General features: G+C 40.8%; 1 protein-coding gene across 1 annotated transcript; it reads right to left on the reverse strand.

Moving 5' to 3' along the window:
- Window positions 1–6,993: 6,993 nt before the first annotated feature.
- On the reverse strand, window positions 6,994–15,101 carry sar1b (secretion associated, Ras related GTPase 1B). The gene is made up of 7 exons (XM_084029407.1): window positions 14,947–15,101; window positions 11,867–11,942; window positions 10,389–10,508; window positions 10,129–10,194; window positions 9,719–9,822; window positions 9,196–9,327; window positions 6,994–8,743 (listed from the first exon to the last, which is right to left on the reverse strand). The coding sequence occupies exons 2-7, from the start codon at window positions 11,922–11,924 to the stop codon at window positions 8,627–8,629; spliced, it is 597 nt and encodes a 198-aa protein (XP_083885533.1). The 5' UTR covers window positions 11,925–11,942; window positions 14,947–15,101; the 3' UTR covers window positions 6,994–8,626.
- Window positions 15,102–15,372: the final 271 nt, after the last annotated feature.

Genomic DNA, 15,372 nt, shown 5'->3' on the forward strand with positions numbered 1-15,372 from the left:
TAGAATCTCCTGAGATGTTGGTCCAGAGGGGTCCCGAGTCAGTTTACACTGATAATGAACTTTTAAAAAAGTGAAATGGCAGTTAAGAGACAGGACTCTCCATACAGTTGATTTCATGGCCATCGCTGGATTATCCAGTAAAAAAAATTAGCCATGAAATATCCATCTTTCCAACAATCCATCATGCCTTGTCATGCTCCTGTGAATCATTGGAAATTAACTAGAAACATTTTGTACCAGAGAGAAACAAATAATTTACTCATTTAGATGAATTCATGAATTGGGTTAACAAGTTGTTTGCCCAACTTATCAAAAACACATTCTTACCTCTTATCTATAGTGGCTTGCAGATACTTTGGGTTTTATTTGTTCGGGTTACGAGATTGAAAACGGCAGCGTTCGGATCGTCTTCAGGGAAAAACCCTGACCTGAGGAAGAACCTTGATTTAGTTTAATTTGCTTTCGCTCCATAAAGACAAAGTTATGTTTGCAGGTTAATTGATTTACTTGAGGGCGCTGCTCAAACAGACGTGACCACTGAATGATCACCTCCCACTGTTGAGAAATAAGCCTGAAATGTGACCTCGAACGCTGGTCTTGTGGTTGGACGTCCTGTTTCACTCGGGCATCACTTATCTTTCTGGAACCCGAAGGAAAAGTCATTGTAATTACATTAATCAACTGTCCTCCCATTAGCTAGTTTATTAGCTTCCTAGCAAACACGTTGAAGAATGCTAATGAGCTTTGTCGTGGCCCACAAGACAGATTTCCTGTGTGACATGTGGCGGCTGGCAAAGATAAATGACGTCTGACAGCCTTATTTTTGTGCTGGCAGACATTTACTCTGACACATTTTTATTATTATTATTTTTTAAATCAATAGAAGGCAGAAAAGTGTTTGGATGAACTGTTGGCAGCTGACATCCGCCAGTGTGAGAGCGTGAAATCCACATTAGTCTCGGGACGTCCTGCAGAACGAGGAAGGAGGTGGGCGGCTCTGCTTGGGGGGTTTGAACAATTCTATCTGTTAGAATCTGATATAGTGTATGTGTGTCACACACACACACACACACACACACACACACCAGCAAATCCTCATAGTCCTGACACAAGCACTTGAACTCCCCTTTTCATTCCCTGCTCCCAGGAGATCCGTATCAAGCAGACTAACACATCCAGCCCAGACCAGTATTTTCACATGTGAGGTGTTGACTGAGAGGTCAAGAGGTCACCGGGGGTTTGGTGTGTTCCTGAATGAATTACAAGTCATCCAGTTCCTCTTAAAGCAACAAACGTTGGGCTCGGCTCGGCGAGAAGTTAAGAAAGACTCCAGACCCCGCCGACATGAAAGATGGTTTGTTTTTGATGGTCTTGGTCCAGGTCCAGTAGGGTCCAGCACTTCTCCTATGAGTCGTTGTAAATACTTAGTGGAGGCAACGGAGGGTGGAGGAGCGCCGTGAAAGAATAACACCAGATGGAGAGAGCAGAGACTAGTGTGAGGTTTTAGTTCCTGAACTATACATTAGAGCCGGACTTAGACTGGATTCATGAGCCTCATGATACTGATAATTAGTTTAAGAGTTTAATTCTGCTATGAAAGAAAGCACAAAGACTCTGGGAAGAATTCAAGTTGGTAACACGTCCCGTTAAAGGACATAAATGCAGAAGGAGCAGTAGGTCCTGGTAGTCTAGGCTTACAGCAGCATAACTAAGGGCTGGTCCAAAGCAGGTCTGAGCCAGCCCTAATACAGATGGCCTGATCACATGGAAACACGTGAAATGACCCCAACCCAATAATAAATGAGTATTTCTGTGAGCATATTGCATTATGTTGTATCTCGGTCCTCTCCTAATAAATCTTCAAAGACCCATAACTGTGTCTTCTCCTCAGTAAGCTGCTTCTATAAAAGAAACATAACAAATAGAGCATTTTTATTAAATCCTTATAATAAAGAAAATAATAGTAGGTTGCTGCTGTATTTCAGAATGCCCTGAAGGATATTCTCCGCTGTGATTATAGATACTCAGTTCCACATCGCAGGTGTCGGCCTCACCTCACCTCTCAGTCCTGGTTATTTCCCTGCCATCTTTCTTCCTCTTCGACAGGTAATCACCTTTTTAAAGAATTAAAAACAACAGGATGTTGCACACGCACCTCATTTTACAACTGTTTGTTTCAGCCTGGTAAATAATTCAACTGGAATTTAGCTTTAAACACGCACATGTATATCAAGTATTGTTTTCCCCTGCAGGCGTAAAGCTGCCTCGGCATCCCTCGGCAGCAAACATCATTAAAAACTGATTATGATACCTGGTAACAACGCATGCTAGTCAGCAGTACATTTCTGGTTGCATGTGCAGAAATGATTCCAGGCGTTGGGAAGCTTGAAGAGCCAGAGATTCTCATCGTCTTAATGATGGTTTATACATCTGATATGCAGTCTGTTTGCCTAAAGGCCGTCTCAAACTAAGGTGAATCCTCTTTGATTATCGATGTTGTCGCTGCACTGTTGGGCTTTGTTGCCTCATTCTCATTCGACGAGCAAATCCAAACTGTTATACTGTGAACCATTTGGCAAAAACGTCAAAAGACTAATGCCAGGGTTAGTACATGTTATCACAGGTAACTTCTAACAGGACGATGAAGGACAGGACCGTCATTAGACCGTTTAAGGTTAGTCGATCAAGAACATGATGACGTAACAATCGTTTTAGATTCTGTTTAAGCAAAAATACCAAACGGTTGCTTCTCAAATCGGAGAATTTGATGCTTTTATTTGTCACTTATGATAGATTATGATATATGTAAAAAAAAGGTATAGAAAAATTAAACATATTTTTCTCAAGTTGTGCATTTTTGCTTGAAAAGTTCCCCCAACCATCGATAAAAAAATGTTTAACAAATTGTGCGTTCAGTTAAAAATAATTAATCAAGAGGTTAGTTTAAGGTTGTTTCAACGGGGTTTCTCCCACAGGAGTCCAGGGGTTCCTGATACGACATGTTTTAAACTGTACTTCAGCTGACATTATTGAAGTAGAGAATGAACCGGGTAAAACGACGGATGATGGATGCAGGGAATGAAATGAACACCTGTCACCTGTAGACGTTTGCTTAGCAGGTCGCCTGTCAACGTGGTGATAGATTTGACTTGTATTAAGAAATATTATTTATAAAAAAGCAATTCACGATTTTAAAATAGTCAGGGATTAAGGTGACGGGATATATTCCACATTTCTACAGTCTTCTACCCCCGACTGTTATAATTAGCTCTACATAGATGTCAGAAGTGGCAGATGGAAAAAATGTCACAGCAGCAGTACATGAATAAGAAGTATATAAAAAAAAAACATGTATGCTCTCAAATGTGCAGATAGCTGTCTTGTGTGCAAAGTGGATTACATGTTTGTGTGGAATTGTCACAATTAGCGTATGATTCCGGAGTTATGGCTAAATAAATGTGTTTTGTGAGGTCATAGTGACTTTAAATGAAATCCATTTGATGAAATTCCCTCAAGGTGTTCCTGGGATATCTTTCACGGAATGGGAAGGGCGTGAAGTCACTGTGACCTTGACCTTTGACCTACGTATGTAGTCCAGCTGAGTGCTGGAGTCCAGTAGGAGCTCTGCAGAAATGATCTCCTGTGCTGCTCAGTGGAGTCCCTCAGGGCTACGAGTGTCTGGCTGGAACATCTGTAAAATAGTTAATAACCAAGTTTCTCTTACTTTCAAAGTGTTTTTATTATCAATATAAAGGAACTGATTCAGAAAGACTTCAAAGATGGAGGCGGTAACCGAGGCCCTCAGTTGCCTTCCTCTACTGCCCTCTGGTGGCGTGATATGACATCACATCTTCACCACAGAGCCACTGGCAAACACTTTACTGTAAACTCCCAAATGCAATAAATGCAAAACCATTTAAGCCGTTGGTGCAGACACACTCATGCTAGAAGCAACACATACAATACAATTTAAGAGGATGTTCATTTCTTGTGTATTGTTCGGACTTCCTTAAGGGAGTTGGTTTCCAATGCAGAGCCAACTTCACACTCACACATTATACACTCAACAAAAATATAAACGCAACACTTTTGTTTTTGCTCCCATTTTTCATGAGATGGACTCAAAGATCTAAAATTCATTCCAGATACACAATATTACCATTTCTCTCAAACATTGTTCACAAATCTGTCTAAATGTGTGATAGTGAGCACTTCTGCTTTGCTGAGATAATCCATCCCACCTCACAGGTGTGCCACATCAAGATGCTGATCTGACATCATGATTAGTGCACAGGTGTGCCTTATACTGCCCACAATAAAAGGCCACTCTGAAATGTGCAGTTTTGTCTCACAGCAAAATGCCACAGATGCCACAAGCATTGAGGGAGTGTGCAATTGGCATGCTGACAGCAGGAATGTCAACCAGATCTGTTGCTCGTGCATTGAATGTTCATTTCTCCACCATAAGCCGTCTCCAAAGGCGTTTCAGAGAATATGGCAGTATATCCAACCGGCCTCACAACCGCAGACCACGTGTAACCACACCAGCCCAGGACCTCCACATCCAGCAGGTTCACCTCCAAGATCGTCTGAGACCAGCCACTCAGACAGCTGCTGAAACAATTGGTTTGCATAACCAAACCATTTCTGCACAAACTGTCAGAAACCGTCTCAGGGAAGCTCAACTGCATGCTCGTCGTCCTCATCGGGGTCTTGACCTGACTCCAGCTCATCACCGTAACAGACTTGAGTGGGCAAATGCTCCCATTCGATGGCGTCTGGCACGTTGGAGAGGTGTTCTCTTCACGGATGAATCACGGTTTACATTGTTCAGGGCAGATGGCAGACAGCGTGTGTGGCGTCGTGTGGGTGAGCGCTTTGCTGATGTCAATGTTGTGGATCGAGTGGCCCATGGTGGTGGTGGGGTTATGGTATGGGCAGGCATCTGTTATGGACGAAGAACACAGGTGCATTTTATTGATGGCATTTTGAATGCACAGAGATACCGTGATGAGATCCTGAGGCCCATTGTTGTGCCATACATCCATGAACATCACCTCATGTTTCAGCAAGATAATGCACGGCCCCATGTTGCAAGGATCTGTACACAATTCTTGGAAGCTGAAAATGTCCCAGTTCTTGCATGGCCAGCATACTCACCGGACATGTCACCCATTGAGCATGTTTGGGATGTGCTTGACCGGCGTATACGACAGCGTGTACCAGTTCCCACTAATATCCAGCAACTTCGCACAGCCATTGAAGAGGAGTGGACCAACATTCCACAGGCCACAATTGACAATCTGATAAACTCTATGCGAAGAAGATGTGTTGCACTGCATGAGGCAAATGGTGGTCACACCAGATACTGACTGGTTCTGAGTCCCCAGACCCCCAATAAAGCAAAAAAATGCACATTTCAGGGTGGCCTTTTATTGTGGACAGTCTAAGGCACACCTGTGCACTAATCATGATGTCAGATCAGCATCTTGATGTGGCACACCTGTGAGGTGGGATGGATTATCTCAGCAAAGCAGAAGTGCTCACTATCACACATTTAGACAGATTTGTGAACAATGTTTGAGAGAAATGGTAATATTGTGTATCTGGAATGAATTTTAGATCTTTAAGTCCATCTCATGAAAAATGGGAGCAAAAACAAAAGTGTTGCGTTTATATTTTTGTTGAGTGTATATAACTGCAATTTATTCATTAATAATATCCCTTTTCTTATTCCCATATACATAATAACCGTTTCTATGTGGAACACTGCTTTAAAATGTTCATATTCTCAGTTCTGACATACAAGCATTACCTTCATATAGATGCCAATGTGGTATTTTTATAGTAGTATGGCTGTCATGACAGGAAAGCAGTGTGTGCTGTGCAGGAGAAGATCCGTAAGTATATGAAGATATATATTACTGCAATAAACCGGGATTTAAAAGCAATGATGTGACGTCTTTTTCTTCTTCTGGTGGATTAAATTGAAACCAGTGGCTGAAGAACTTTCATGAGATGCTTTTGAGCATCTTGAAGACACTATTAATTATTGGTATGAAACCAGATTAAGACAGCCGCACATCTGTATGGATCCATGAGTATGAAGATAAATTATACAGAACTCCTAACGGTATTTTTCCCCATGACATGTGCACCACCTAGTGGCTTTATTTTGAAGCTAAATTTTTGAATTTCGACACATAAAGACAGTTAAACACATTTACTCAAATACCACACTAATGTACAATTTGAAGGTACTTGAATGCTTTTTACTTCTACTCTGTATATTTCGAAGGGAAATATCGTTCCTTTTTTTACAGCACATTTATTTTCCAGCTGTAGTTTTTGGTTTCAGAATATAATAATCACATAGTGAATTAAACATTAAAACTGTCGTTTCCAGTCTTTTTTGGCTCGATACAAAACAGCAGCATAAAGTTGGGGTGGGCAAAAAAAAAAGTCTTATTTTCTACGATTCTAAATCGATTCATAACTTCCAAAAAAAGAAGAGAGGATGTAATTATTATTTTTTTTAATTTAGCATGAATTAATTTAATATTTGGTCTTAGATTTGCCTTCGTGTATTTACATTTGAATAATTTAAATGATATAATCTGCTCTCATGCCATGATTTGCCACACCACCTTTATTAGCTCAGAGGACTCATATGCAAATTTCAAAAATCTATTTTGAATAGTTTTGAATCGAAATTTGACTTTTAATTGTGAACGGTTTTTAACCAAAAATAGAATCTGAATCGAATAGTGAGACATCCAAAGATTTCCACCCCTTATAGTTTGGGCTATTGGTCGAATTAAACCAGATTAATAATCCAAAATGTGATCACATATTACACTTTGTTTTATTCTTTCTTCCCCTTTAATCACCTCACCAACCCCGGAGATGTTTTTTTATTATCATACATCAAATTAAAAAGGAACCTAATCTCACTGCTGACGAGTGACAAAATGAATCAGTTTGCGTTGTGGATCAAAGTTAAATCCTGTTATTCATTGAAAACATTTATTACATTTTTATGATGCAAACAACAGCGAGTCCCACCTTGTTGGGACGGCTCATCACGTTTTCATGAGGGAATGAAAGAGACACAAAGGGACAGGGACAGGAAAAAAATGTGTATTACGCGCAATTCCATTGTTTCCGTAAAAAAAAAAAAAAAATAACATGACAATCAACTCATTGTAAATTTTGGCATCTTTCCCCCCCTCCTGTTGTACTCTGGAATAATGGTGGTTAAAAATCAAAAGAACAAGGCATGCATAATAGTTTCTGGTAATGCACATAGATCGAAGGATACCAGTTATAAATACAAAATCCATGTACATGTGTTCATGTACATTTCATATATATATGGTCCCTTTCTTGAGGTGTCTTAGGCCTATCTACCTGTTCCCGCTGTGGGACTGTGCCCTCCGCTATCTACGCTTGGTCACTAGATTCCCCCTGTACAAAGGTTTGAAAATGTGTGTAGGATAGACTTCCAACATTGATAACTAGGTGTTACAACCATCCGTTTCTTCCTCCCTTCATCGCTCACCGCAGGTAATTATCAAGCTCTTTATCCACAAGTTTACTTAAATAGTTTTCTTTGCATTCAACTGACCATTGTGCTATCTACAAGCTTTCATCCAACTTCGCCAGGGTTATAGCCCGTATTATTTTCTATTAAAATTCTCCTCCCGTCTGCTATACTACCACCCCATGCTTTTCTTTATTTAAACAAAAACAAACAACAAAAAAAAAGGAAGGAGGGGGGGAGGGTGGGAGCACACAACCAACTTGGATCCATTCGTTTCTACTGTGCCCACAAGATAGAAGTCTGGAACAAAAAGCATTTTAACTTCCAAGTACCCTAAAGAAATCTAATTTCTGATACGCTAAGATAAATGCACTGGTCCATTTTAATAAATGGTTGAAACAGCCATACGTCTATAGTGAGGGCTGTATATGTGGCCACACAGGTTATTTATTGAAATCATGTAAAAATCAAATAATAAAAATTAAGGGAAGGACAAACCAAAAAGTGTCGATTAAATACGATGTTGAATGAATGTTTTTTTTTACTGTTAAAAAAGTGTACTGCAATGCATACAACTATGGGGGGCATCAGGGATTGTTGAAATAACAATGGAATCATGTACAGTTATAATGCATCTATCATCACACTCAACAGATGGCAGGGAGGGAGGGGGGGGGGAAGCAAACGACAGACACAATATAGAAAATATTCATCTGTTTGAATTCGAATACATTTTGCTGTGGAACCAATGCTATGATACTCTGTTAGAAAAAGACAGAGGGATGGGAGTGTGTGTGTATATATGTGGTTTTGTGTGTGTGTGTGTGTGTGTGTGTGTGTGTAGGAATGAATGCTGAAAGTGCGGAACCAAATGTTCGACCAATAAAAGTCTATTGGGATCAAGTTGTACTGGTTTCTCTGATGGTGGAGGCAGACTTGTTTAACCAAACATGGGGCTGAATATGATGGTACCGGTGGCAACGGTGGGTGCTTGAGTGGTTGGGTTAGCGCCCCTCCCCCCTCCCCCTCGATGGTGGCGGTGGCGGCGGCGGTGGTATCGGTGCGTTATGGGGCTGGGCTGCTTTAGTCGATGTACTGCGAGAGCCAGCGGAAGCCCTCGCCGTAGCCCTGCCTCTTCAACACGCTGCACATGAACACCTCCAGTGGTCTTGTGTTCAGCTCCTTCATGGCAATGGTGCCCTAACACAAACACAGAGGGGGAAAGTCACACTCAATCCACCTTTAGTACCTCGCCTTGTGGCTCAGTGAGTCTGGAGTTGCACGATCAAGAGCGAGCTCCGGGTTTAAGTGATTTTTTTTATAAATATGCAAATCTGTCAAACTGGGCGTTTTTTTGGTGGCGCTGCTCTTTCATCTTGGCAAATAGGTGAAGATAGGAAGTATATCCTTATCCCATCAAACTAAACCTGTTTTGAAAGCTTAAACTGACAAATACACTCGCCTGCAGTATTTTATTAAGTCAATAACTTGTTAATGTCAGTGTATTGGGGTGGTGACTCATCTTAGAATAGTCCAACACTGGATCTTCATATAGTCAACAACTGAAAGTGATGTTTCTTTTTTCCCTATTTTGTTTTATATACACTTCTGTCTAACTTGTTATTATTAGAAGAAGAAAACGATCTACTTACTTTGCCTGTCGTCTGTCCGTACAATCCAAAGATTTCTCTCAGCTTCTCCTCGCTGATGGCCTCGGGTCTGTCGATCTTGTTGCCCAGGATCAGGATAGGCACGTTTCCGATGGTCTCATCCGTCATTAATGCCTGATAGGGTAGACTTAGTATAACTACGTGGATTTCCTATTGATCCTCATAGTGACAAAGAATATATGATATCACCTTCCAAGGGTGACTTTGAGGGAACTGTAATTTACTTCTTACATTTTCCAGAATCACTGAGTAAATCATCAAGAAGTGGACTGAGGTATGTAAGTAATTGTTCAAACTCAAAGGGCTTCATGAATACTGAACCAGGACTACAGTTAAAGTACTGATTGTGTAATAACTTGCCAACTAAACAGCCACTATCTCAACTTTGCTGGGGCTGTAAACACTAGAAAAAACAAGTGCTTGATCAAAAACGTGGACGTTGAAAGTTTAGCAGCGTTCTGTATGTCGGCAAAAACAATGCAACGGCGGCCGAGCAGGTACTTACATCGAGTTCTGCTTTTGATTCGGCCAATCTGGTGAGGTCTGCACAATCCACAAGGAAGACAATGCCATTAATGGCAGGGAGGTAGTTTTTCCACACTCTTCGGGCTGTGTGAACAAACACAGAAATACAAAATGAGTATTTTACAGCCTGGTCTGTCTAGTTATGTTACAAACAGTCTGCATTCATTAGCATTGCAGTGATTGGCCATATGTTCGCGTAGTTATTGGCAGGAGAAAATGTCCTTTGCATGCGGTATTTTCCCCACGTGGGTCAGGTTTGTGTGGAAAACTGCTAATATCTCAATCATTTTATTTCCAGACCATTTTGGCAGTCAAAGTGGTATCAGAGCTTCACGATCACACAACACGACCAACGAAACACAAGAATATATGTAAAGAACACACACGTACCTTGTGCGTGGCCTCCAAGGTCAAAGGTCGTAAACGTCATGCCAGCAATGGTCAGCTCTTCCGAGGCTGTAAAAGAAAAAGAAAAGAAAAGTCAGGGAACTCAAACACTTCCAGCTCCCACATTCAACAGTGCTTTTTAAAAAAACAAGGTAAACATAGATGTTAGCCTGATATTGTGTTTTACATGGATGGCTTTCAACACACAACGTGAGTGAGCGTGTGTGTTGATGTGCACGTGTGAAAGCGTAGCACCGACTCACTTGGATGTAAAGTTGGCACATGCTGTCCCAATCTGTCATCTTTGAGCATGTGCAGTAGCGTCGTTTTGCCAGCGTTGTCCAGGCCAAGAAATACTAACTTGCCAGATTTCTTGTACAGTCCTGAAACAAAGCCAGACGCGTTTTCAGACAACAAAAACAGTACAGCTATTTATTTTTAAGACGGGCTGGATTGTACGTTATAAAACGCTTTGCACACAAAAGAAACCATAAACACGTAAGAAGTGAGGCGATGAGTCATCGTATCAAAAGGTCTGTCATTGCTTAAGAACATGTGACGCGTCTGAGGCGTTGTCAAGCTCAGACTTCCACTGTCTGTTCAAATCATACGTATAAATCCATTTTGATGCCCATGTGGTCGTCTTCCACCAACTGATTTTTACAAATATTAAAAAATGATGCCACCATTGCCCAAGTTAGGCTAAGCAGTCTCGATTGTGTGAAGTTCAAAAAAAGTTACTACAAGTTTGTTTTATTCTGTGAAGAAATGGCATTCAGTCGTATTGATCAAAAGTAACCTCAAACTTTATATTGTGAGGTCAACAACTGATCTCAGACTAACTGAATACAAGAGCAACGGTTCACTAGAGTTCACTAGAGTCACTCCTTGCTCTACTTTCGTGACGAGAATACAAGGCTTTGTGTTTTGCACTGTCAGGTCTCCTGGATGTCATCATTCCTCACGAGCACTATGCTACTTGTCTGACAGGGAGAACAGGAAAGACTGCTTCGCAGTCAGCAACTAGTACAGCCCACTTTGGGGACATGGAACAAGATTTTCCACCAGATTTCAGGTCGACGCATTGATAAAAAAAAACGTTTAAAGGTGTGGCAAGAAATCATGTTTCTAAAAGCCATTCCCTTTGCGTAGCTCTTGTGCACACATATTCTATTAGGAATGGGCAATCGTTTGGATTTTGATATTGTCATATCATTAGAAGACACTGCAGGGCTCTAAATTAAAAACAAGAAAAACCTGCTATGCTGGTATGTGTTCAGTAACAAATTAAATATTAATTTGAATCCAGCTGTCAATAATTACAGGCATTCACATGAGCATTTCACTCTTCAGATATGTAAGCTGGTCCCGCAAAAATGGATCCGGCGCGTCAGCCAGATGCTATGGGCATCGGTGGACAGGGAGCATGTGTACGGAGATCGGAGATGTGGGGTGTTGTCAGGTCAGACAATGCACTTGTCAGGATTGACAGACGGAAATGGGATCACAAGCAGGTTGCTTTAAAATAGGGAGTGTCAGACAGATATTTCAACACTCGTTAAAAAAAAAATGTCATAAAATAAATGACTCAGGCTCTACTAAATCCTCTCTCATATTACCAACTTTGTTTAAAATGTTACATAACATTTTTAATAATAGCTAAGTGATTCACATTATGGCAACACCATTTTGCTTAATCACTTAGAATACAGTCACAAACGTTGAGATCACCAGGACTTACCTAAGAACTGTAGTACGCCATTAAAACCGTTATAAAGCATATTTAATATGAACGCCATTTCCAGACCTGTTGAATCCTGAAAAACAACAAATGGGAGAGATGTTATTTTGGCTGTAATGGTCATTAATTACCATACAACAAGTTTGTAAACGCAAAGAAATACACAGAGACGAAGTGTCTTCATACAAGTCGACTATTGTGTTTGTAATGTTATGTTTAGCTGGACTGCAGGGAAAGGTGGGAGTTTTAACTTATCCTGCAACATATCCTATTCTGATTCAAAATGTTTAGAAAAGAGTAAATGTGTTGGTAAATTGGCATATTTAGTAAGATAACATTTTATCCTACTGAGGCAGATACAGTCTCTCCGAGTAGATATTCACAAAAAAAGAAAATCCAGGTGTAGAGCTGACAGTATAAAAAATAAATTAATAAATAAAATCAGTGGTACACTAAGCTATAACTATATAATTCATAGTTTTTTCATGTCTTGAGTCGATAGAGGGAAGTACCTGGAAACACCAAGAGACAAATTTAAAGGCAAATTTCTACTTTCTGTATGACGTTAATGTTATCAGCCGCCCACGTCAGCAAGGGTGCATGTGGCGCCGGCGTGAACTGAATGCATAGCGTGCACGGCGACTACTCGTGCTCCAGTTTTGTTTTATACTCCAGTCCAGATGGCGGCGTTTGCACCTCTGGCTGGTTTGCCCAGAAAAAGAAGAAGTTAACAAAGTGGATGCTTGTTTTGAAGAGGGAGGGCTGTGCGAGGAGATCCACCGTTACCCACATTTACACAATTTGTCTTTTAAAAGGAATAAAAAAGACGACCATATGGCATTGAACTTCTGGCAAACATTGTTATGGTGCGTTACCACTACCAATTGCAATGCCTGCGGATGATGCACATGCGTGGATGCCAGACCAATGCGGAGGTTTAATTGTATGAGTGGAACCATGTAGTATGAATGGACGCAGAAAGTACGCCCCAGGCTTAGGAGTATCAAACAGGACACACACAGTAAGATCAATGGGAACCAATCAGAACCCTTCACCACAAATAAAAGTGACAGCACTCAGCTCCATGAATATGCAGCCTGTCTTAACCTATCAGATAAATATTGACAGCTGATGAGAAGAACAATGGCTGGCTTTCAGCAGCCAATGATTAGCTTATTCCAGTAGGAGTCTTTGGACGGCAGGACAGGAGATTCAGAGTACGGATCACATGCCATTTGACAGCTCCTCAACAGGCAACATGAGTGTTTTGTTCAACACAAAGCATCTTCACGGCCCTTGGAAACAAAGCCTAGTCTTGGCCTTTCAAGATAAGATCGCCAAATTGTATTTCAATCAAAACAAATCAGATCTGAGATAGGACCAGCTGTAACTGTGTGAAGTCAAAAGCTCCCTGACTGACTACATACAACAGCTTGTTGCTTCCGCGCAAGCAAAACTCTCACTCTGTTCATTTGTCGTTCTAGTTCACACGAGCGTATTTCCCCTTCTTTTAAGTGACGTGATCAAATGTCTCAGCAAGTGTTTTGGTTATCTGAGAACAGGAGACACACTTCATTTCCTTGTCTTTTTTTATGTGACTGTTACAGATGCATCAGACGAAGGTAAGCTGATGCCGACCTCTAGCCCTAGTTACGTAACGTGCAAACAAATGCAGTGCTAAAGTATAAAGTAGCCAAAGGTCAAGACCACGCAAACAGCTGAACTACACGTCAGCCGCTGCTACACTCCAGTGCCATGTGCCGCGACACCACAGGCTGGCGTTACGGACCGGTGTTGCCATGTGACGTTTGGGCGAGATGCAGCTGTGAAGGTGAAACAGTCTGTCTGTAACTGACAAGAACCACAGACAAATATTGGCTCTAACAAGACATGCAACTATTAAAAAAAAAAAAAAAAAAAGTCTGACAAAGGTTGCCCCAAGGCAGCAGCCATAATCCCATCTCGAGGAATATGGGGTTGTTGTTTTCAGCGGTTTAATATGGAAAATGAACAAGCATGACCAACCACATTAAAGTGATAATATAATGTGTGATTTATTTCTGGTTGCCACGTTAAAGGTTATTGAATATGCACAGGACACATTTGTTCTATCAGATTAGTTATTAACCATTATTTCAAGTAAATACTTTCAGCAGAGGGTTGTTTGTGACTGAATAATTCAAACCGAACCGAGCTGAAAGTTATGACTCCCTTACTATCCAGCATCCACCTCGATTTACTTCTGACAAATAGCTGTTTCTCTACACTCCGATAACGAGAAAGCCTCGAACATACGTGAATTGTTTAAACACAAGCGACATTTTTCAGTTATTATAATTAATACCACTGACAGTTGGGGGCACGTTATTACTCAAGAAGGTACGGTCGATTCCTATATCACGTGATCGTAACATTTGAGATAAAATTGATATCATGAAAAGATTGCGACTGCATAAATGATAGACACTAAATTGTGATTTGGTCCGACTGTCACACTGTCAACGTAGCAGCGGAGTGAGCTAAACCTTTACCACCAACAGCTAACGTTACATTGATGTTCGGCCTCCGACAGGTTCAGCTTTTGGTAAAAAACAATACATATAGAAAGCGCATCAATGTCAGAATAACAACAAGTAATATCAAAGATAGAAAAAAATACACAAAGTGTAATTTCTATAACGCTCAGATGAGGCCGACAAAATAGGCTGGCTAGCAGGAAGCAACTAGCTACGTGTCATATTCTCCAACAGGCGACGTTGCATCGAGGGGGTTACTAGCTACGTTAGCTAATCAGTCGAGAACTACTTCTACCTATGTAGAGACAACAGTGAATACGTGTAACAGTTACGTTTATGTCCCCTCTGATAATATATATGGATGTTGAAATCAATAAATACAACGGAGGGGTCAACTTTATCCAACTGGAAAGCTCTTCGATTATAAGCGAGTTAGCCAACTTGATGCTAGCAATGCTAACGTAGCATCGTTAGCAGCCGGGGATAATTTTTTGCTAGCCCAGATGCCGAACGCTCATATAAGACTCCTTTTCTGATCATGGTTGAGAAATGTATTCAACTTACCCGTTTTTTTAGGTGTAGATAGATGAATCGAGTGTGTTTTAGTCATGTAAATTGGTCTCCCGGTCAAAAAAAAAAGAGAGAGAGCCTGCGAAATGCCAGGTCTTCTCCTTTTCGTGTTTTGTTACTGAGCCACGACACTGCAATGGCTGTCCAGCAACTCCCAAAAAGCGCTGCCCGGCTACTTCCTGTTTATGTTTCACAGTTATCTTTCCGGCAGGAGTACTGAAACAAACCGTAGTTTTTTCATATTTTTTTTACAATTCCCAAACATACATTTCACCGGATTTTTTTCTTCATGTAATATTTTATTACCGTAACCGTGTTTTTTTTATATCGAAAATAAAAGACAAACGGTTTCTCCCGGCTTGTTAGGTTTATAGTATTTAGCCTGTAAAGTTATTGAATTTATCTTGTTATGAACTTAAA

The sequence above is a fragment of the Eutrigla gurnardus genome (genome assembly GCF_963514095.1).
Source record: "Eutrigla gurnardus genome assembly, chromosome: 15".
Lineage (NCBI taxonomy): Eukaryota > Metazoa > Chordata > Actinopteri > Perciformes > Triglidae > Eutrigla > Eutrigla gurnardus.